Source organism: Taeniopygia guttata, chromosome 1 (assembly GCF_048771995.1).
Source record: "Taeniopygia guttata chromosome 1, bTaeGut7.mat, whole genome shotgun sequence".
NCBI classification, from domain to species: domain Eukaryota; kingdom Metazoa; phylum Chordata; class Aves; order Passeriformes; family Estrildidae; genus Taeniopygia; species Taeniopygia guttata.
In genome coordinates, this window is record NC_133024.1 from 15,291,233 (window position 1) to 15,314,710 (window position 23,478).

Below are 23,478 nucleotides of genomic sequence, written 5' to 3' on the forward strand. Positions count from 1 at the left end.
ACAGACTGACATCTGCCATACCATGAATGTGCAAAATCCATGGCTCCATTCAGATCTCTAGACCACGGTGTGCTGATGAAAGCTGCACAATCAATAGGCCACTGAAATATAATCTGTTTTTTTGCTGTGCGTCTGTTGATGCCTTTTTCTGGTCTTAGAAAACTGACAGTCAGACATGGTTAAGGGATAAGGGGTTTTTTACCTCAGTGTTTTAATGAGGATCCCTATGGTGCACCATTTCACCGAGGCAGGATGTGCCGCAATGCACACACAGGACAGCCCACATCTACAATTTACAGACCTTACAAATTAGCATATCTAACAAGGATGCCCCAGTGGGAGGCCTGGATAAATGGTGTGATATCCCTCCATCTGAGGAATTCCCCCCTGGATGGGCTAAATCTCCAGTTGACAGGACATGTTCTAGAGGCAGCCTTGGTCTGTCAGGATAGCATTGGGCTTTCTGACCTCCTTCTATGAGGCCTTTAGGATGTTTGGTCTCCTGGCCTAACAAAATACTTGGGCTATGCTGAGTTATCAGACTTAAGGAATTACAAGCATGCATGCTAAGAATACTGAGGACATATAAAAGGTATATAAGAGAAAAGGAAAAAAATCATCTTGTCATCATTTTTTCATTTTAGAGACTAACAAGGCTCTACTTTGTCTAGTCTCTATATTACCCACAATACTGGTTTACACAACCGGCTGATCCAAAGGCTACTACACAGATGATAACTATAATTACAGCTATTATAAATGTTTCTTTTATCCAGGCCCAGTTTAGTAACCGTGACGTGAGGGTGTGGACGATATGGCCAAATTTCAAGGTGTCGTTTCTGGAAGTTACTTCATGTAAAATTGGAGTCCCCTTCCAAATTTCATCCACATCCTTCTTAATTTTCTCTCTTTGGTCTACATAAGAGCAAATAAGAAGTTGAGAGCTATCCTGTCACTGTACATGACAGACTGTCAGCTTCCTCCTGTAAGGCTGAAATTGCATCTGCAGCATGTATGCTGCTCAATACGTTCAACGACAGCTGAGATGTTTGCAATCCCTCTCTGCAGTTCAACCACTCAGTAAGAGAGAAGGAGAGCTCTGACTATGTTATGGAAAAGTGTGGGATGTTCAGTAAGAGGATGAAGAAATCTTTTCTTCCTTCCATTTGTTTTTTCAAGATGATCAAATATTGTTGTATTTGGGACCACAGACCCAAAGGCACAAGCTTAGTCTTTATTCACAGGCAGGATTTTCCAGACCTTATCATCACATATCCAATAAAACCCTGTCTCAAATGGTAGAGCCAGTCTGCACCCTGTCAATTTCATCTGTGCCACAACTTTTGGGCTGATTATTTCTCTGAAATTGGTTTTATGACAATGTGAAGGAAGAATGGCCTTTCCTGTGGTGTTTTCAACAGCACAGGGAACTGTATAATTCCCATGTTCTATCAGGCTGCTCAGGGGTATAGGGGGCAGAAGGATACTATGAATTGGTTCTAACCTTTTAGTATGTTTCTCTTCCATTAAAATGCCAATCAATGGCCAGTGACTACCCCCATCTAGAGGTGGTAACAGATCCAGCAACTGTTCTTATTAAGAACTTTGGATTCATTTTGGACTGCAGTCTTGTGCAAATCACAGAGCGAACCCTGAATCTTGGTTACCAGTTGGGCAGAAAAAAGACATGTAAAAAACAGTTTAAACCACCTCCTCCTGATTTGTACCAGTTTCTGTCTTCTTAATGGTTTTGGGAGCAGAAGCTTTCTTCACTCTGGAGTAGTGGGTCCACAGTTCTTTGCTAGCAACCTTGACCACAGTGAGGGTGGTCAGTAAATCTTGAAATGGTCCCTTTCACTTGGCTTGCAAGGGGTCACTATCTCACCACTTGGTATAGACCCAATCTCCAGGGTGGATGGATGAGCGGGTGTGATCAATCCTATTGGCTTGGATAACATGACGAATCTCTGGAGCTTCTGCAAAATGGAGCTCAGAGCCATGAAGTACTTCTGCAAATCAGTTTTACCTTTCCTATGCATTTCCCCCAGGACATATGGAACCTGATATGGCCTGCCATATAATATCTCATAAGGGACTTGTGTGTCCCTCTGCCTTGGCTGTATGCAGACTCTCAGCAAGGTTGTAGGCAAGGCTTGAGCCCTTGTCATGGATGTCTCTTGACAAGTCTTACAAATCTGGGGTTTGGGGGTCCCATTCATACATTCAGTTTTGCTACTTGCTGGGGACCTTACAAGGTCCCACGTAAGTCACAGAATCCTACTAGCTTCCCCAACTACCATGTGGTCTTTTATCTGATGACATTCCCAAAGGAACCCCAAACTTTGGAATTACACAATTGAGCAAAGATTTCACTACTTCCATGCTGGTTTGGTGCAACAGGGATAAGCTTAAGGCCATCCACTGAAGGCATCCACCAGTACCAGTGTATATTTGCATCCCTCCTTGCGTGGCATCTCAGCAAATTTTATTTGCCAGTAATTTCCCAGGTGATCTCCTGTCTTTGTTACCCCTAACAGAACTATTTTGCTTGTGTTGGGGTTGTTTTTACAACAGGTTTTCACACTTGCTTGGTATAGATTGTACAATATCAATCATTTTTCTCCCTATTACTACTTTCTTCAGATGTTTTAAAAGATTTTCTGCTCCCCAGTGGGTACTCTCATGCTCCTGCTGAGCTATTTCTCAAAGGAGCAGGGGTGGAACTACAACCTGTCCTGCCAGGGTAACAGCCCACCCACTTTATTTGATCTCAGCCTTAAGAAACGTAATTAATTTGTGATCCCTCTGATCATATTTTGGTGTAAACTCTGACAAATCTATTTCTTTCTGTGGTAAGAACGCCCTTTTCTGCAACCTCTCTTGCTGCTTTATCAGCAAAGTGATTTCCCAGTTCAGGGGCTGTTTTCCATTTTTGATGACCTCTGCAATGCATGATAGCTATTTCCATAGGCTTCCAAATACTTTGCAGGAGTGTAAGAATCTGTTCAGTATGCTTAAGCTCATTACCTTTAGCAGTTAGCAGGCCATGTTCCTTCCAAATAGCTTTGTGGTTTAAAATCTCATAGGATATCTTCCCCATGGCTTATTAAGTAGAGAATTCCTGCCCTGGTAGCTTATGTTTTGCCTCTCTTGTCCAGGGAAATTCTTCCTCAGGTACAGACTTGGTTCTAGCAAGAAGTTGTAATAGATTAATCATTTCCAGCCTGCTTCTTCCAGTGAAATCCCTGGAGCATCAAACAGGCATTTTCCTAGGCACATCAAATGACAAATAACCTCGTGCTTCCCAACTGTATTAGCTGTGCCATGGCATTCTGAACATAATTCATAATTTTCTCCTCTCCAGGATCCCAAGCAGCAGAATTTCCTCATGTAGAACATTGCAGCTGTTCAGTTCTGCTGCCCATTCTACCCTGATGCAGGCTTGATCTGTGGTGATTTTAATTCTCTGAAGCGTGGGTTTTTATTTCACCATACACATGATTTTCATACTCAGAAAACAAAAGTCTGTATTTGAAATGCCTCATGGACCTTCTGATTACCCTGGTAATTTGATTCAGACAGCATTGCCTGAGACATTCAAGAATACTAAGGTAAATGAATTTGTTCAAGCCCAACAGTTCTGGGTAGCCCAGCAGCCACCTCATCATTCCTGTAATGTAAAAGTAATATCTTGGGCTTCTTGATTAAGAAAAAAGTGAGAGGGAGGACAAAAATAAGTAAATAGAGGCATACACCTTATCCTAAGGTATTCCATACCTTGCCTTAAGCAGTGTTTGACTACAATCTTCAGAGCACATTTCTATCGTCCAGTCAAAAGTAATAATTAGAGTTGCTTGCAGCACAGTCCCAGAGAATCACAGAAGGCATGAAAGAAATTGTGTCTAGGGAGAGTCCCTTGCCTGTGGCAAAGCAGCTGTATTCAAGTCATTCCTGCAAATAAATGTCTGACCTATTCTAAAATAGCCTGAGTGAAAGGAGTCTCCAAAGCTGCCCAAGCAATATGTTCCAATGTTTCACTGTTCTCACCATGAGAACACTTCTGTGAGAAACGTGTTCCTAATGTGTACAATAGAACAGAAAATCATGAGATCATTTCATTCCAACCCCCCTGTCATGGGCAGGGACACTTTCCACTAGACCAGGTTTTCAAAACCCCATCCAACTTGGCCTTGAACACTTTCAGGGATGGGCATCCACAGCTTCTCTGGGCAGCCTGTGCCAGGGCCTCACCACCTCACCACCCTCATAGAAAAGAATTTCTTCCTGACAGCCAATCTAAACCTACTCTCTTTCCACTTAAAGCCAGTCCCCCTGCAAGTCCCAGATCCAGGATCATCCTTTCTCAGTCCTTCTAAAAAAATTGTTGACTCATTTGAGCTCCTAGGAAAACAGCCACATTTATAACAAAATGAATAATTGTCTCTGTAGTTTGGATAATGTATGAAGTGGCTAAGCCATGGATATATGGTATTAGTTCCAAGATTGATTTGCAAGTGTTTATGTGAATAATAACTTCAAACAGCTCTATTCTCTTGTATTATGATAACTACAATCTCTGAAGAAAAGAGAAAAGGATCTAGTAGTTCTTCCTGGGACTTTTTATAAGTAATTGGTTTTCTTCATGAACCTGAGCAGCCTCATACCTCATTTCTCAACCTTTCCCAGTATATCCTTCTCCAGCTTTATTAGCACAGTTGTTACCCTTAACATTCCAGATTCAGCTGTCCAGTATTCCCAAGTCCCTGTTTCATTTGAGTAGCACTGTGAATGTCAGGACAGAAGAAATAAATTAAAAATAAATTAAATTTCTCACTTTTTTTTTTTTAACATAGCAAACGAGAAATTAAAATGAGGAAACTTGACAGCACGAAAGTCCGACCACTCAAATCTGAGCAGCTTCTTCACATAGAGGACCATGACTTTGCACTGAGACCTGGATTTGGAGGTAAGCAGCACATGCCTGCACTGTGCTGGGTAAAAGTTTATCCTCTCTCTGGAAGTTTACTTTAACTTTATAATTTCAAATGGAATAACAGACTTAATGGCAGCACAGCTCAGTTGTACTTCAGGAAATAAAGAAGAAATACAGAAATAGTCAAAGACAAGGGGCTTCTTTGTGTTTAGTGTATCACTAGGAGAAACTGTTCAAATTGTCTGCTTTACAGAACTAAGGAAAAAATAGTATTAGAATAAGGTTCTTTGAGAACAGTGATTAAGGTATCCCTGTAAACTGCACGGTCTAGTAGTAGCAATTACTTAGCAAATTACTTAGTCATCAGATTTGTTTTGAGAGACTGAAATGATCCATCAGTTCCTAAATCTTCTGTGTACAAAATAAAAAAAAAAACCAAACAAACAAACAAAAAAAAAAACCAAAAAAACACCAAAAAAAAACACCCCAAAAAAACCAATAAACTACCCACAGGCCTTCAGGTTATTATGATGTTGTTTCTGTCTTGTTTGGCACTATGATGATTATTTGTTCATTTAACTAAATTGCATTTGGATCAAGAGAGTATTCAGTGGAATGTTCACAGTTTGGATTCAATTTTGACTCTCCTTCATGGAAGGGAAAATGAGAAAGCTGCCCCACTAATAAGCTTTGTCTGAGCCTTTGCGTCACCACTTCCCTTGTCACGATTCAGGAAAATTAGACTGAACTGCTCTGGATTATGAGGCCAAAATAAAATCTATGAGAATCAATAATCAGTTGTGTAGACAAACACAGATTTGGGAGGCAAGCTGAAGTCTGGGGAGCTGCTCTTGTTGACACCAGCTGCTGGGATCTGGGGCCTGCTGATCATGCCAAGAGGGAGAATGGGTAAGGAAAGCATCTTTGGATGTACTGGGAGAATGGGAAAGGGTTTCTTGTTACCATAGAAATGATGTCTTGTCAGACAGCAAAAACCTTGCCTGGTTTTGAACAGTAGTTGAGATACAGTCTGTTTCTTGGCAACAGAAATTCAGATTATCTCCTCATGCCTAATACCTGTCTTGTCTAATATCTGTTAATCTGGTTAATATGGACATCTTCTTGGTACCTCACAAGCAATTTAATTTTTTGAGAATTCCACTTCAGAAAGGAGGTAGCATTTCCATGAAAGCAGACATTGGTTTGGGATGTCCTTTATCACTGGATCATGCCAGAAAACAGTATTGATAATGTACATAAAAGCAGCTTTGAGAACATACCCTGTGATCTGGCAGTAGTTAATTTTCCACGGGCAGTGAGGATTTTTCACACCCAGGGTTTTTCTCCTTGTCCTTTTTATTTTTTTGTAGATGATTCGTCACAGAGCCCATTCAGTTCCTCTTGAAGCCAGCTGTAGTTTTTCCACTGACTTCACTGCACAGGCCTCTCACTCATCACATTGCCCTGGCTGTGATTTCAGCTTTCCTCCTGTCTTTCAGAAATAGCTTTCAGCTGAAGAGTGCCTCAGCTCTGCTTCTCCTCTGTCACCCACATGCCACAGTGGCATCGGAAGCACCTTTTTCTTCACACACTTCCAGATTTTCAGAACACTCTTAATATGTGGAATGTGGATCTCTCTTAAACTAAAACAGATCCACTTGCATTTTTATAGCAGAGAGTGAAAAAAGTCACAGTGAAATGAGTGTCAATCCCAAGTTTATACTCCAGGGTTCCTGTTTTACCATTGATTTCAGTGGTGTTGCAGTAGTAAGGAGTGGTTTGGCATTCATAAGGCAGTAGCAGAGGTTTAACACACAATTGTGACCTCATCAGTGGACAAATTTCTCTACTGAAACATGAATCTGAATAACATCCTCGGGATTGTTTTATGACAGCAGACATGGGGTGTGGGTTTCTCTGAAGAACAGTGATGATTAAGTGAGCAGCAGGAGGAAACTTACCTAGAGTAGAGGAAGAATTTAGAGATATCATTGCTACAGTCATTGCCACAGCAGTTACAACATAACCCTGGACTGCACTGAGACTTACAGCACTGTGGCTTTGTGCAGTTACCACAGGTGAAATGTTGGGTTTGTTTTCATCGAATTTAATGAAGCAGCTCTGTACTGTGACTCCTGAAGGGCTCTTATCTGTCGCATGCCACATCACATGATCTGTTCAGCTCAGCACAATGCATCAATTTGCAACAGTAGCAACAAAAAAACCCCAAACAGATCAGGAGAGCTGGATGAAAAACAAGTATTTATTCTTTACCTGTAGGAGAGAGATGGGTTTTCCCCCCTCTCCTATACCCCACTGTGATTTTTCTGGGTATGTCAGGGAGTTGGAATGTCAGACTTTGTTAATCTGACTCCGCTTTGCCTGAGAAGGACTCTTTGCACCATTTTAGGAAAAAAGGTTGCAGGAAAATTCATGCTGTTGGAGATTCCTCAGTTCAGGGAACTCTTAAATCGAAGTCTGCCTTGTTTGATTTCACTTAGCCCCACACATGCAAGGTAAATGACCACAGCAGACCACAGGACCCAGGATTTTTAGTACCTACAATTAAGCTATACAAAGGAAAAAAGAGAGGGAACACATGCTGACTTTGATTTGTAAACTGATCAAACATGCATAGGGAAAAACGTGGGGGAAATAAATGTAGAACTGTTGGACACTGATGCTACTGGCTGCAGTGTTACTGGAAATAATTATGGAGGTGAGAGATACATTTTTGACCAAATGAACACGACTCTGCTGCCATTCATATGAGTGTATTTTGGCATTCTTCTGTTGATTGCAGCTGCACAATCAGAATTTGACTCTCTGACTGTAAATTTTAAAATTTAGTCCTGCCATTGTCCGTTTATTAGCAGAGATCCAAGCCAGAGAAACACAGAGCACTGAGATGAAGCAAACCCAGAAACTGCTGGCAAGCTGATCCTACTCTTTAAAAATGTTGCTTTGCAGTGAGGTTAAGTGAGGCAAACCAACATTTCAGTACACCCAAACTTTAAAAATTTAAACTTGACATTGTTGCATTGTATTTACTCCCTAAGCAAGGCTCTTGAGTTGATGAAAGTTGGTGGTGTTTTTTTCCTTTCCTAAATATTTTGTTATGGTTGTTGTTTGATTGTTGCCTTCTGTGTAATGTCATGGTCCTGTTTGGTTTGGAAGTGAGAAGGCAGCTTAAACTGGGAGTGGAGAAAAAGTAAGAAATGAAATTATGCTGCCAGCACTTCTTGGAATGATTATCCTCAACTCAGCAAGAAAAGGTGAGCACAGACAATGAATGAGACTTCTCAGCATATCCTGACTTGTAAAGCTCAGATCTGAGTGCCACAATGCAGGCTGCCATAGCACCCAAAACTCCATGTTGAGAGAAGTCTTAGATCCTTAGAATCCTTAGAAATGCCTTAAATATACTTTTTTCCCCCCCTATTATATATCTATGTATCTATATCCTTTTATTTTCTGAACTATCTTATTTCAAAGTACTGGTCAAAATGGCACATGGTGTTGTATGCATGTGTGTATGTATGTATATGTATACATATTGGTTTTTCTTTTACATTGAGTCTTAAGGACCTGTAGTTTCCTACATACAAGTGTGTTAGTTAAAGTTTTAAAATTTATGATCTCTTATTTTTCAACCAATATAGAAGATAATAACATAAGCAAGTATTAGAAATTATGAAAATAATCTAGCAGCATTTAGCTGGTGAAGAGGTAGCAGTCTTTCCTGCAAATTTGCATCTCAATTTGCAATTAAACATAATCTTCATTCTGAATTTTCAGAGGATCAGAAATCCCATTCTATTACTCCCTCTTTATGCTTCCTCCCTCTTCAAAATAAATTAGTAACATTTTCATTCATATAAAGGTAAAAGGGTTGGGGGGGGAAAGGAAGGAAAATATGGCCCAGTGTATCTTCAAAATTGTTGCAATTCTAAAATTGCTGCAATTCTAACATCTCTTTGCCACCAAGTTCTTTTCTTTTTCACACCACAGCTCTCCCTGAAAGATGAGAAATATCTTCTTCTACCTGTGGTGAAGACTTACATGGGTGAAAGTGGAATGACTTTTTGTCACCTCTTACTGGAAGGAGTAGCTGAGGGTCCAGGACAGGAGAGAAGGGGAAATATATTGATTAATTGCAAGACCTCTAATAGTCTTCTTCTGGATTTTTTCCTTTCACATTGCTAAATCTTCCATTCCAAGATCTGGTTACTGCTCATAGCAGACCACCTTCGTTTCTTACATAAATGAGAAAGACACACAGTAGTAACAAGAAGAAAATGCTGTTGCCAGTGATTCTGTTCCTGTCATTGCCAGGAGAAAGTAAATAAATCCACGAAGCTTCACCTCCCTTGAGCTTGTTTACATTTCTATCCACTTTTCTTCCTCTTTTGAGAACAAAGTCCACCTGCAGACCTTAGTTCTCCCCTGGTCTCTCTCCCCTACTAGCAGTTTTCTCTAGAATATCCCTTTTTTTTCCCCCAGCATATACTATTACAAAGCCAACTGGGTACAGTTGTTTCTAAGTTCAATATCTATCCCATAGATTTTCAGGTGCAATCTGTTGCGTGCCCAAAGGTCTGGCTATTATAAAAATATTATAGCATTCACTAAACCAGTCATTATTACTGTGGAAATTGATCCTAAAAATGCTAAAAGGATAGCCTTTTTACATAATATCCATTCTAGAAAGGGTATTACACAATTTGCCTGATGTACTATCTGTTAATAAAATTCCCTGCTCATCAAGAAATTCTTTTGCTATGCTTAAACCTTTAAAATAAAAGACTGGAAATGGCTTGCATGAAGTTAAACCTGTCTGAAAACAATGCTCTTTTTTTCTGCCGAGGAGTAATTATCCTGAAAATCTGTGGAGCCTCCATTGTGAAAATCACTAATCCCTCTAAAATAATGATTTGTAGTGACCCTTCAGAAGCAACTGAAGCTGCTCAATTTAATAACAAAATCCTCTCTGCCATCCCCAGTTTTGTCAAACTGGGAAATAAAAACCACAGCTTTGCTCTGGTTGCCTTTTTTTTTTTTTAAAGTGAATTTGATGCTGTTGTCTGATGGTCAGCCAGAGATTGAAATTCTCAATCTAGCAGGGAGCAAGCTGTGGTGCAGACACAGAGGTAGATGAATTGCTTTCCTATTTTGGCTGGTTTAGGAACCTTTCCAAATCTTACTGTAATTATGTTTTTTCATAAAAACATCCTCTTGTGACAAAACAAATCTAAGGGATGAAGAAATTAAAGTTCCTAGCAGCCTCTTCCCAATAGCTAATTATTCTTGTTTCTAGTGGAGTTGATTTTTAATCACACACAGAAATGTTCCCAAAAACCATGAAGGATTAGACCAGACTGAGGCCAATAGGTCTCTTGTTGGTGTGTTAGTGACAATGATATAGAAGTGCTTCAGATTAGAAAATTGAAGATCACAGTGATCAGGGCTGCATATAGGTGCATTGTTTACTGGCTTTATTATCTACTTATATTTGTTGCCAAAGTAGAGTCAGAATAGGAAGGAAGTATTTGCAGCTGCTCTGGTTTGTTAGTAATGGATCAGGGCTGGGGTAGGGGATGTGCTTTTATAATACTGTGTGGTGTATTCTAGACTGGACAGTGTTTCCTCACTAAGTATCATGAGTAAAGTCTTTGTCTTTCTTCAGACAGGGAAGAGGAATCTCTTCTCAAGCAGTCTGTTTCCCAGTCCTTACACTTCTACCTAATCAGGAACAAATTTAATTGTAACAGTTCCCTTTTTATTCAATTCACTTTAGAATTGTTCACTGTATTTCTCCTGGTCATAGGTTTTGATTTCTTTTATGCTATTCATTGTCACCACCAACATGTTTTCATAGTAGTTCCCAGTGCAGTACAAGCTGTCCTTTCAAAGAATCAAGTGTCCCTGTGTGTATTTATGGACAAGTGGCACCTTGGTTTGGTTCATGCAACCAACATAACCATAAATAGCCACTGATTTCTAGTTCTGTCATCGGTTCCTTTGTATCTGCCCAGAGGAGCTGAATTGTTGATGAAAATTTTGTCCACGCTGGAATAATGTTTGTTTGGGTAAGAAATTGTCTGTGATTTTTGAAATTCCAAAAAATATTAGAACTGCTATCATCACATTTGGAGCAGCAGTCACTAAGAAAAGCCTTTTGCTGACTACACATGAGACATGGCTTAGAAAGTCAGATGTCTGATTCTGGGATTTGATTTGTGTGTAGCTCCTTGTTTGCCTGAAGAATGTTGATGGGAGACATTTAACTTTATTTGCTTTAAACTTGTCCTTGACTCAGGAACTGGTAAAACCTTTCTTGACATTAAGAGCTGCTCTCCCTCTCCTCCTGTTCCACTCCCATAATTCAATATAAATTGTTGTTTGCATTTAATGATGTGTGAATGCCTTTTGTGAACGTTGCTCACATCAGGAATAAATTCCACAATGACCTCTACTTTGGCTAAACCTGTTTGTAGTTTACAAGATTTCAGTTGAATACAGAAAAGATGACTCAGATTACAACCAGGCACTTTTGTACCAGTGTTTGGTACAAGTTGATATTTAGTGTAAGTAAACTGTGTGTTGTGATCAAGACAAAGCAAGAAGTGAGCAAAACTAGTTTAGGAGAGGTATAAAGTCTTCTATTGTTTTGTATGAAGGAATCTGACTGAATATATCCATTGATACTCTTGTGCATCAGCCTCTGGAGCAGCTATCTTTTGCTGGCTCTATTCTCCAGAAGAAGCAGCATTTCCCCAAGCACTGCCTGGTGTTTTACTAACAAACTTTGCTCTCTAGAGTCTTGAATCTTATTTTGGGCTTTGGCCAAGAGGCTGAGGGAGATATTCCTCTGAGAGAGAGACACGATTTCTGAGCCAAAGGGCCTTTGGCTCTTGTCAGTACCCAAATATCTTCTGGTGTGCCCTGCTAAGTCTGAGCACATCTCACCTTGCTTTCCCATGCACAATGCATCTTCATCTGGTCTGCGCAGGGACAGACTCCCTATTTAAAAAAAGACAAGTAAAATCAAGAGATTACAGAGTCAGATTTAAAAATACCTCTAAAATAGTTCAAGATCTTTACTGGTAAGAACTGGAGGCAGCTGTGTAATCCTTGAAGGCTGCTATTTTAAGGATAATTCCAAAAAGGGACACAATATTGTGGCTTGTTATCACAAGAGTGATGTTCCTGTACTATTTTGGCTTGACAGGGCTAAAAGGAAAAGACAAGAAAAAAACAAGTTAGAAAATCTGTTGCTGTTCAGACTTCCTTGTATTCATGTTCTTAATTGCTTATTTGGAATGTGTACTTTAAAAACATTTTAGCTGGTACTTTTTGACAAAAGTGATTGGAATCCCATGTACAATAATTCCTACTGATTTTTATGCCAAAAGCAGAATATTCTTGTGGTGGTGGTGTGTATATGCATATATGCATGGTCCTCTCTTCCTCCCCTGTAAGGAAGTGATTAATCAGTTAGAGGAATGACATAACCCACGTAGAACTAGATCCTTAATTCTAGATATTTCACACTGAAAAGAGTGGAAATAATTTCGTATTTGGCTGTAATTTTTAATTGATTTGGAGTAACTTCATCCTAAAAATGCAGTCAGTAAATACACAACACAGTGACAGAACATGATGTGTGTGTGTACAGCTTCTCCCTTGTGGGGTAGTGAGCAAGCAATGCTTTTTCATGAACAGCTATACCAAACCGTAAACAGTTCACTAACTGAAGATAATAAGAGTCATAATAAGTATGCTGTTTGTGAATAAGGATTGGAAGTGGTAAGAAAGCTTTGCAATCTTTGATGTATTTACTCAGCTTTTCCCTGTGGCGGTTCTGAATTACACTCCAAGGGGTTCATTAGCTGTGGCATCACAAAGACACTGCCACTGCTGGCCAAAATGCTGTGCCAAAACCGCTGGTCTACCTGCAAAAAGAGCACTGAACATCTTGTGTTTATTTCACAACTGCTTAGCATCAGGTTTTACTTTGTTGCCTTTTATCATTCAGCGTTTTAAGGTGGAGAGACTGCAGTAAATGTTGGGATAGAGTACTCTCTGTATCCTGCTAGTGCTGCAGTCTTCCCTTTAAAAATAGAGAGTTTTGCTCCTCATGCCTTTTTTGTTCCCATGCAGGGTCACCAATACCTGTGGGCATTGATGTGCAGGTGGAGAGCATTGACAGCATATCTGAGGTTGACATGGTGAGTAGAACTGGAATAAAGGGTTTCAGTAAAAATACAGGGGGTTCAGGAGCGTCCAGGTGGCTGATACAGAATAATGTAGTTAAAGAAAGCAAACCCTAAAGAGCACATCCTTGCCTTGAAGCATGCATTTAAACTAGTAAGTGTTGAATTTCTCCCTGGGCCAGAGGAACAGCTCGGAGTGAGCAGTGCTCTGGTTTGAAAACTACAACTATTCACCCTGGGCTGCCACAGGAATTCTCAGTAACTCTGCACTCTGCATGATGAGGCTTCATGTCCTTTGCTTCTTTTGCCTAGGCAAATCTGAATATTCCATAATTGTGGCATGGGTGGAGCTGTGATCATAACAAATGGAAAGAGAAACACCAGTTCCAGAAATGCTCCTGGGAAGGAGACACTGCAATTAGGGCCTGTGGTACTGGAATGCAGGCTGTTCATTCTTCAGCCCAAATTGCCACTAATATTGTCAGTATGAACTCCTGCACTCCTTTACAAACCTACTCAAATCATAAAATTGTATTACAGGGCCATAAAATCATATTACAGGGGAAGATCTAACTCTTCACAGTATTCTTACCAGAAGCAATTGTTCTACTGAGATAAATGGTGTCTGCCTAATAATACAAAATTTGTGTAGGTGCACACAGAGCAGTCAGGCTGTGCAGAAGCTCACACTGGCTTTGCAGCATCCTTTCCATCTCTTCCCACATGTGCAGTCGTGATGTTTCTCTAAATAGGATCATAAAATATTTGTAATAATGTTTTATGTTAAAAGAATCATGTAGTTATTGTAATTATTGTAAAATCTAACTGCTTACTCTTACGATATTCATTAAATTGTTTCTTTATGATGCATTTAATTAATGAATGTATTAATTTAGCCCCTGTACAATATTTGTACAAAATGAACAGATTTGTGGATTTAAAAAATTGACCTAGTGCTCATGAAGAACTCCAATTAATCTGTTTGTAAAGGAACCTTAAAGGAACCACAGTCCATTCTTGGAGAAGGTTGTGAAGGTTTCCACAGGAAATATTTCTTCCATTTACCCTTGTCTGGTTTTAAAGCTTCTTTATTACTGCACAGCTGGCCCAATCCAGCAGACCACTGAAATATGTAGAAGTTTTATCTAAGGAAAAATGAAGTCTTAGCCTCAGACACCAGGGACAAGACTAACAACCAAAGTCTCATTAATATTCAATTTCAAAGTCATTGAGTGGTGCTTGGTTCCTCTCATTAAGGATCTTTCAGATAATGTGCGGAGAAGAAATTGATCCTTTGCATTGAATTGATTAATTTGTAGTGTTTTCTATTGCGCATGACTAAAACGAGAATTGTCTCCTTTTATTTTTAATGAAACAAAGGACTTCACAATGACTTTATATCTCAGACACTACTGGAAGGATGAGAGACTCTCATTCCGTAGCAACAAAAACAAAAGTATGACTTTCGATGGACGGCTGATAAAAAAGATCTGGGTGCCTGATGTCTTTTTTGTGCACTCCAAAAGATCTTTCATCCATGATACAACCGTGGAAAACATCATGCTCCGAGTGTACCCTGATGGCAATGTCCTCTTCAGTCTGAGGTGAGGAAATACCCTTCCCTAAGAAAATCCATGACTGCAATTGTCATGTATTGGCTGTAATTGAAATGGCTGGAAATACTTGCAGGTAAGATTCTCATACTGAGCTGCCATTAATCCCCTGGCAGCACATAATGGGAAACTGGTGTGCCAGTGGGAAAATAAATTGAGGCTTGAAAATGTATTTTTTCTATCATTCAGATATTGTTTCCTGTCAAGGGAATTATCAAGTGTTAGTTCCTTGCCTTGCTCTAGCAGTATTGCTACTGAGTACAGTAAAGCCCAAAATTATTAACAAAGAAAAAAACATGGTTTTAGTTGTTTTATTTTTTTTTTTTTCATGAGTCTTTTGAAACTGTCTCAGCTATTTTCCCCCTGGCTTACCAGTTAACATGCCAGTGATACAAACTGGGGCTCTAGACAGACACAGAGAGCAGATTTTTGGTGCTGATACCACCAGTGTTGTGGGACTAAAAGGAACTGGAGAGTGAAACAGCAATTCCAGAACTGGAATAACAAGGTCATTAAAGTGTCTCCCTTTCCTGTATATGTTATTGCTTTGCTTGATGAAGGAGATTTGGATGATGTGGCAGAAGTAGTTTTAATGGAACAATTTTTCCCCTAGGATAAGGAACCTGAGGCCTGTGCATTGCAGAAATTCACTTTGGTACTAATTAACTCTGAGCACAGAAGTGATATTTCATCCAGTCTGGACAGTTTGAAGATTTATGGAAGCATTTGGGATTGTGGCTGTGTAATAATTGTTGCAACAATTAATGAATTTATCTCCTCTGTCATGAGGATGTGCAGAAATTCTCACAACAACAACTGTGCACCACTTTAAAGTAGTATGTTCAAGAGTCACACTGACAGTAAGGAACAATGAGGTGAAGTGTGCTTTTTATTGTTGTATTAATTTCCATAATTCTTGAGAAGAAGGGATCAGAGGAACTAAACCCTCCACTAAGGTTTATATCAGTGATTCTCCAAGAGAAAAGCAGGAAATGTTCCTTAGATGTGCCTTAAAACACCTTGTTTTTGTATTTCCAGTTTTACATGTAGTAAGTAAATTATATTCCAAATACTTACATGTAATAAATCTGCATATTTCACAGTGTTTCTTCAGTGCCTGACATCCAGGATTTTAATGAAGCAAAGTGAAACCAAAATCCACATCTGTTGCTAAAATAGTATTTCTTTTCTTTTTGTTCTCCTGGTCCTTTAGTCAATAGCTGAAGCCTGGAAACAACATCCATAGCTGGAAGTCCTATGCATATCCCACTCTTAGGATCTCATTTCAAGCCAGTAAAATCTTATATTTGTAAAAATTCAGCTACAGTGGGGTTACTGAGCACAGGTTTTCAAAGGGCACTTGTATAACCCTCACTGAAATTCCTGTAGGATTCCATTTGGGCAAAACTGAAAAATTGAACTAATGAACATCAAATGACATGCAAGCTGTGACAGGAAAGGAAATTTTGGCAATAATTACCATATTCAAATTGCTGCCCCTAGAAAGTTTAAATATTTTTTGTTATTTATTAAATACAAAGGGATATTTGTCCTCTAAACATTTGTGAAAAAGCAGGTGGAATGTCAAACAGCTTTGCCTAGATTTCCTTAAGCTCTTTGCAATATAAAGCATTTCATTTAAGAGGAGAGTAAGCTTCCAGAAATTGCAGCTAATCTCTTTTTACAATTAAATATTATAATCATTCCAGCTGGGAAAACTACACTTGGAATACTATTTTCTCTAATCTGTAATATTATCTACTTCAGTCTATGAGAAATCAAGAAATGTGACCTCCCTTTCTTAATCTTTGTAAGTGTAAACTTTAAAACTAAAATGTGGGGAAGACTAATGAAGGATCAAGCCAAATATAGGGTTTAAAATCAAAGGTAATGTATTTAATAATAAAGACTATTTATATTTTTTTAATATGATCTCTCACCGATTTAACTTTATTTCACCACCTTGAAGCTATTTTAGAAGCTTCTAAAAGGGCAGAAAACCTCAATCAATAGGGTTCTAAACAGCAGGTTGGTACTAAGATGTGTACACAGCTGAGAAACTGTGAAATTTTTCATTTTATTTCTGCTTTTCTCTTCTTTTCTGCAGAATAACTGTTTCTGCTATGTGCTTCATGGATTTCAGTAGGTTTCCTCTGGACACACAGAACTGTTCTTTAGAACTGGAAAGCTGTAAGTTTAATTCCTAATTGTTCTTCACATGTGCATTCTTACCAGCACTCCATGTTGTGCATAATACCTCTTTCACTTACTTTGATGTGTGACCTGAACCCTTCAGATGTACATATTGAACTGTAGGCAATTTGGGATCTTTCCGGACCTCAGTGAGCTTTGGGGAAGGTGGAAAAACCATGATGCACCCTGCTTTTTTCCCACTGGGTATTTATTCCAAGGCCTAAATCTAAAAATCTGTCAAAAAGCACAAGGGCTTTTTCTGTGAGGAAAAAAAAAAAAGTGCAGATTAAAAGTAAAATAAAATGTCAATATTTAACTTGTTGGAAAAATGAAAATGTGTGCTTGTGTTACTGTGAAACATCTCCTTTCTCACCCGTGCCTCAGTTGTAAGTTGCTGGCAGGGCACAAGGCTGGGCTGCACTTTAACAAGATGGAACATGGTCTTTGCAAACTTCTTCCATGCCAGCTGACAAACTGGTGTGAAAAAAATGTCTCTTTGGGGCTCTCCCAGACTGGTTGAGTGGTCCTCTCTCCCTAAGAAAGGAAAGAACTAGAGATATTAACTTTAGTAACTTTATAACTTCAGTTTCTGCTCTCTCACAGATGCATACAATGAAGATGATCTGATGTTGTACTGGAAACATGGCAACAAATCCTTGAGCACAGATGAGCACATCTCCCTCTCCCAGTTCTTCATTGAGGAATTCAGTGCTTCCAGTGGACTTGCATTTTACAGCAGTACTGGTACAGTAAGCCCCTCTCCTCCAAAGAGAGAAGCACAGAATAAAATAATGCAGAATGTCTTTCAAATTCTTTGCTAATAAATAACAGTGGCTGCTGAGAGATCAGTTAAAATGAGGTCTTGTCAGTCTGGGGCCTTGGTTCTCTTTGCATTACCAATATAAAACTTTATTTTAGGGGAAAAAAGGGCATAATAATACTTGTGACTTCATATCTGTCATTAGGAACCTGGAAAAATGCACAACCACCAAAAATGTGCTGTTATAAGCTCTTGCAAAATCATGGTGCTTCTCTGAAAGCCATTGGAGTATTGATATTACAGGAATCTTTATGTCCTGGCTGTACAGAAAAGCTTGAAAATGGAAATCCTAAAAGGTCAGATACTAGAAAGCAAACAAGAGGAATTCCAGTGTGCTAAAATACCTTCAGTTTTGAAGCTGTGTAACATCACTAAAAGTCTGCTAACTGGACGATTTTCAAATGAGACTATTTCTTACCTGTTCAGGTCTAATTCATGATTTGCTTAATTTTCCTTGTTTATACATAAAGCTGCAGGAAAAAAATCCCTTTATGTCAGTGCAACATAGTTTAAATTCAGGTTGATCTTCCCCAGACAGGTTTTTATTTCTTCCTGTAGATCTTGCTCTATACTTTCTGGCAAACTGCACAAGGCTTTAGGAGTTCATTGTAGTCTTGATTTCATGGAGGGTGGAGTTTATTTTCCTTGTAGTCTACATGAAATGATAAATTTTGAAAGACTTCTCTATGTAAATAGTCTAACCATGGGTTTTTAACCAAAGGAAACAGCACTATTGCAATTGTACTTTACATTCTGAGTAAATTAATTTCAGTTTGGTTATTGTCCTTTATATCAAAACAGATGAATAAGAGAGAAATTACTCCATTTATTATGGTGAAGTGCACAACTCTTTGAAAAAAAGCATTTAAGGAAAGCAGCAGACAGATTTATTTGGTGTATTTTATTTACAGGTTATTTTCTTTTTGCTTTCAAAAGATGGCCATTCAAATTTGTGGTGGCTACTACTGAATGCAGGAATCCCAGTTTAAATTATGATGCAGACTAGAGCAGCAAGGAATTCACAGCTTGATAAGGTTCTTCACCCTTATCTCCTGCTCCTGTATAAGCTAAGAACAGAGCTCCATCTTTCAAAAGTTACTGTCATGTGGCTACCCTGCTATAACTGTGCCTTCCTGAGAGCTACATCAAATTTGTCCTTGTTGCCAGAAGGAGACTGGGATATTTTCCACCAGACTGGTTCCAGGGGCTCATCTGGCTTCTTTCTGCCTTGCTATTCTCATCAAAAAACACTTGAGGCAAGAAAATAGAGCCTTGTGAACAGCAGGGCACCCTCACAATGCCCCTGCACCCAGAGCTTTGCAGCACCCTCACAGCATCTTTGACTTTGCAGAGTGTAACTTTACACTTAACATGCAGAGGTTCTGAGGTGAGCTTATTCAGCAGCATAAGGGTGAAAGCAAAGACTTTTTTTTTAAGTCTCAGGGACCACTGGGAAGTACCTGAATAATCAGAATGTTGTCCTTTGTGGGCTTATGCTTGGCTTTGAGGTTTTGTTTTGTTCAGGAGGTTCCACTTTCTGTTGTTTTCTTGTTTCTTGTTGGAAGCAAATTTACCCTCCAAGTAAATGATAGTGGAGAACAAACAGCACCACTCTAATGAGAGTCATCATTCCCACAAAGCAGCTTTCTGCATTTCAGGTTCTGCATGTCCTTTCCTGTGAATCTCAGTGAATTTAGGTATTTAGGCTTTTGGAGTTCCCAGACCTCCAGAGGAGCAACAATTTTAATCTGTTTTAGAGACAATAATCTTTAAAGCATAAAACCTTCTTCACAACTGAAAACACAACAGAACATTTAATATTATTTGGGGTTCATTTTGATATGTCCTTCTCTATAGAGTCACTCGTTGTGATGGCAGGACTGCTCCAGCACAGGCTCACGGATGCCTCTGTCTGTCCTGGACAGGCAGATGCTGTGCAGCCATCCACTTCTGCCTTTTTACCTCCCTGAAACCTGGTTTCCCTGCTGTGGCAGGAGGTACAGCACGAATGCAGTGCTGCAGAGGCAGAGCATGCCCCAAAATTCACTAGATGGCACCCTGTCCTCTAAAGTGAGTGCTGGGCTGGCAAGCAGGTGGCTCCCACCAAAAAAAGAAACCAAACGAAAAAAAACCCAAAAAACCTAATTGGAAGGAAGGGCTGCTTCTTATCAGGTAATTTAGGGAAGGCAGAGTGTTGGCATCACTGGACAATTTTATCCTGTCTGTATTCTCCTGGCAGTTTAACTTCAAGTCTGTTTGATTTTTTTTAAATTTTCCAACCTCAGTTATAACAGAGTATTTTAGACATGCTCCCATAAACGAGGGAGGATGGACAGTTTGTAAAGCACTGTGTAAAACTAAGATGCTGGCAAGATTTCTTAGGCATTTACTGCTCCTGCTATGGATATACCACTCCTGCCAGAAGGAGGGGCCAGCAAGCAGAGCTCACAAGTAACACAGCTCTCTCCTCTTCTCCCCTACCTGTTCCTCTCCCTTTTTTTCCCCAATAGGTTGGTACAACAGACTTTTTATCAACTTTGCACTCCGAAGACATATTTTCTTTTTTGTGCTGCAATCCTATTTCCCAGCCATGCTGATGGTGATGCTGTCTTGGGTTTCCTTTTGGATTGACAGAAGAGCTGTTCCTGCCAGGGTGTCATTAGGTAAATCTTTGCTATATATTCTTTGGGAAGGATAGACTCGAGAGGGGAGGGTTTGCAGTTACGTTAGCTTATTTACACAGGACATGAGCAAAAATAATTGCCTGAACAACACTGTTATTGCCTCTGTTGTCACCACCTACATTTGGAAAGGGGATGTTTGTTCAGACTGGCTTTGCTATTTTTGGAAACAGCTCGCACACCACAAAAGCAAAAAGGGATGATTCTGCAGATTTCCTGATAGAATTTTACTTAATTGCAAAACCTTGGTTATCCTTCCCTCTTCCTAGCAAAGTCACAGGCAGTCAGATCCCTCCCCAAATCCATGAATCATTAGGTGTAGCCCAATCTATGGAAAAGCTCTGCAGCTCCTCTTTTTCTCAATAAACATTCATTATCTTCCTACCAACTTGGAAACAGTTGCCTGTGTGCCAAAGTCTTCACTGTGGGACACCTTAGAAATGTTTTCTTTGGTGTCTTAGCTGTGCAAGGCACACAGTCATCTGTGGAAGCCGAAAAGTAAATTCTGAACACCTCAGCTCAGGAAAAGAGGACCTATTACAGTGTTTTTTATAGAAGTTTTTTTTTTTTTTTTTTTTTTTTTCTCACTGGTGAATCAGTGGATGGCACTCCAAGGCTGTCTTTGTTGTGAATATAATGCTGATGGCCTTGAGTGACCATAAAGCACCTGAGTCCTGCAACTGTCAGGATAAAATAAAGAAGCTCCTGTTATTTTATCTCACTGATGCTGGTCCCAGAAGCCAACTGTATGTTGCCATATTTCTTAGATAAGAGAAAAAGCCCTCATTTTTCTCTGTAACGATATCAATCTAGAAAAAATAGGATGGTAGCCACTCAGGTCCCTTTCTATTGGCACAGTCTAAAGCTATTAATACATGAGATATAAATCTCTTTATTAATCTGTAAACAAATTATGGTACCTCCTACCTACTTTTATTAATCTATGAATTCCTTTTATTTAGAAGAAATTTAACTTCATCTTTAAAAATAACTTTTTAATTCTCAGTAGGCAATTTTTAATGTTGTCAAGATGGTTTTGCTGATCATGTTCTTTATATATGGATTTCTGCAGAAGGTTATGCATCAGGAGTTCCATGAATAAAGCACATTTCATTAGCATAATCATACATAATTTATAGGAAAACCTTAACAACAAAGTTTAATAAGCCTAGCTCCTTGGCCTAGAGTATATGTACATTAAGTAAATTGATTTCCTCTTATATGGTGTATTTCAAGCTCCATCCTTCAAACTAAAGAAGCTGCAGAGGAGTAGAGGGAAAATTCTTGTATATTCCAGTGGAACTGAACTGGTGTAGAACTGGAGAAGGGCTGCAGCTGACAGTGCTGTCTCACAGATGTCAAGATGTTTTCACTTCCAGAGTTACATTGATTTCTTTAAAAGCAGAGCCTGAGTTGGGTGTTGTTTTTTCTTTTTTTCCTGAGCTGGAGCAAACCAAAATTAGATTAATAGCTGATGTAAGAGCAGAGATTGAAAAGATGAGGGTGAAATTTTGGTCACACTGAGGCAAATGATAATTTTTTCTTAGTTTCAGTGGCCATAGTATTTTTATGCTAGATTGTTTTTAGAGAGCTGTGGAGTTATGACAGGGACATAGAGGCTGATATTTGTCCTCAAGAAGTACAATTTGAGAAAGGGCTGGGAGAGAAAATGGTGATTCTTTAGTGATTTTCCTGGACAATAAAATACACAGTGGCAGCCCTGGCTCTGGGAAGTGAAGAATGACCACAGCTTTCACCTGTGTGTGGCAGTGCCCAAAGCTGTCACAGAAATGTGTTCCTTATGCTGCTCAATGACCATTCTGAGCAAAGAAATGATTTAGTGCTCTCAGTATTGTGTGTGATGGGTCCTTCATGGTTCACTCCACTTCTCAGAGCCTGTGTGAGGGAGTTAAAGGGGGTGTCAATCACACACCCTCACAAAGCTCTGCTGTCCAAGCAGTGGTGATGAGCTAAACAGAACCAGCTGGCCAGAACTGTGATAACCTCTCTTTTCTCTCTGGCAGGTATAACTACAGTGCTGACAATGTCCACCATCATGACAGGAGTAAGTGCCTCAATGCCTCAAGTGTCTTACATAAAGGCTGTGGATGTGTATTTATGGATCAGCTTCCTTTTTGTCTTCCTGTCAGTCATCGAGTATGCAGCGGTGAACTATCTCACCACAATTGAAGAGAGAAAACAACTCAAAAAAAGGGGCAAGGTACAACCCTCTGTGTCTTGTTGCTTTATGAAAGCATCATGCAAGCCACAGAGTAGTCCTGATACACCTCTGTGATAACAGAATAGTAACAATCTCTGTCTCCACTCTGTATCTCACTTTTTTTTTTTCACCTGGGTGAAGAGAGACAAAGTGTCCTCCTCTCTGAGATCCTGAAAGATCTGTGCTTTCACTTCTTTTTCTTGTGGCAGAGGTTAGGGATATTTTTTCCCCTTTTTTCCCCCACAGAGGAATATAACCTTCCTTCTATTTTCCAATACCTGTCAATCAAGGTATTTCTCCTGTCTCTGAAATAGACCTCAGCATGCCCTCATATGATATTTCTCCCTGCTCCTGTTTCTTTTTTTGTCCCAAGACCAGATGAATGACAAGGTCATTTTTAGACAAGTGTACCTGAAGCAGAAATAGTCACAAGTTAAACATCTGCTTTCTGTGAAACTCTCACTTAAAACCTTTGCTTGAAGAATATCCCCTCTTTAAACTCATTTGCTGGAATATCATGAGGGGAAGAGCACAGAAAGAATGCATGTGTTGCTCACATGATTGGATAATCCCATCAAAAACTTACTCCCAGAAATGTTTGAAGTAATTTCCCACAACTCCAGCAACACAGACCTACAGGAGAGAGTTAGATTCTTCTGTTTCAGCAGCTGAGGCAGGAATTGCCAGCCAGCAGCTGGCAATAATCAGGCAGACAAGTGTGTTTAATGACATTTGATGACATTTCCTTGCTCATGTCCCGCTCAAGGGGCAGGCCCCACAGAGAGCCATACTGTTCTCCAC

At 39.5% G+C, this 23,478-nt stretch overlaps 1 protein-coding gene across 2 annotated transcripts in view; it reads left to right on the plus strand.

Annotated features, from left to right (window-relative positions):
* GABRR3 (gamma-aminobutyric acid type A receptor subunit rho3) overlaps positions 1–23,478 on the plus strand; it is a 53,801-nt gene that overhangs the window by 28,576 nt on the left and 1,747 nt on the right. Inside the window, exons 3-9 of one of the 2 annotated variants that reach the window (XM_072923955.1) lie at positions 4,854–4,966; positions 13,097–13,164; positions 14,530–14,753; positions 16,870–16,952; positions 17,559–17,699; positions 20,286–20,438; positions 22,481–22,677. In XM_072923955.1, the coding sequence (XP_072780056.1) occupies positions 4,854–4,966; positions 13,097–13,164; positions 14,530–14,753; positions 16,870–16,952; positions 17,559–17,699; positions 20,286–20,438; positions 22,481–22,677 (979 nt within the window). The remainder of the gene's footprint in view (positions 1–4,853; positions 4,967–13,096; positions 13,165–14,529; positions 14,754–16,869; positions 16,953–17,558; positions 17,700–20,285; positions 20,439–22,480; positions 22,678–23,478) is intronic. The other variant, XM_072923956.1, reaches the window with a different exon arrangement.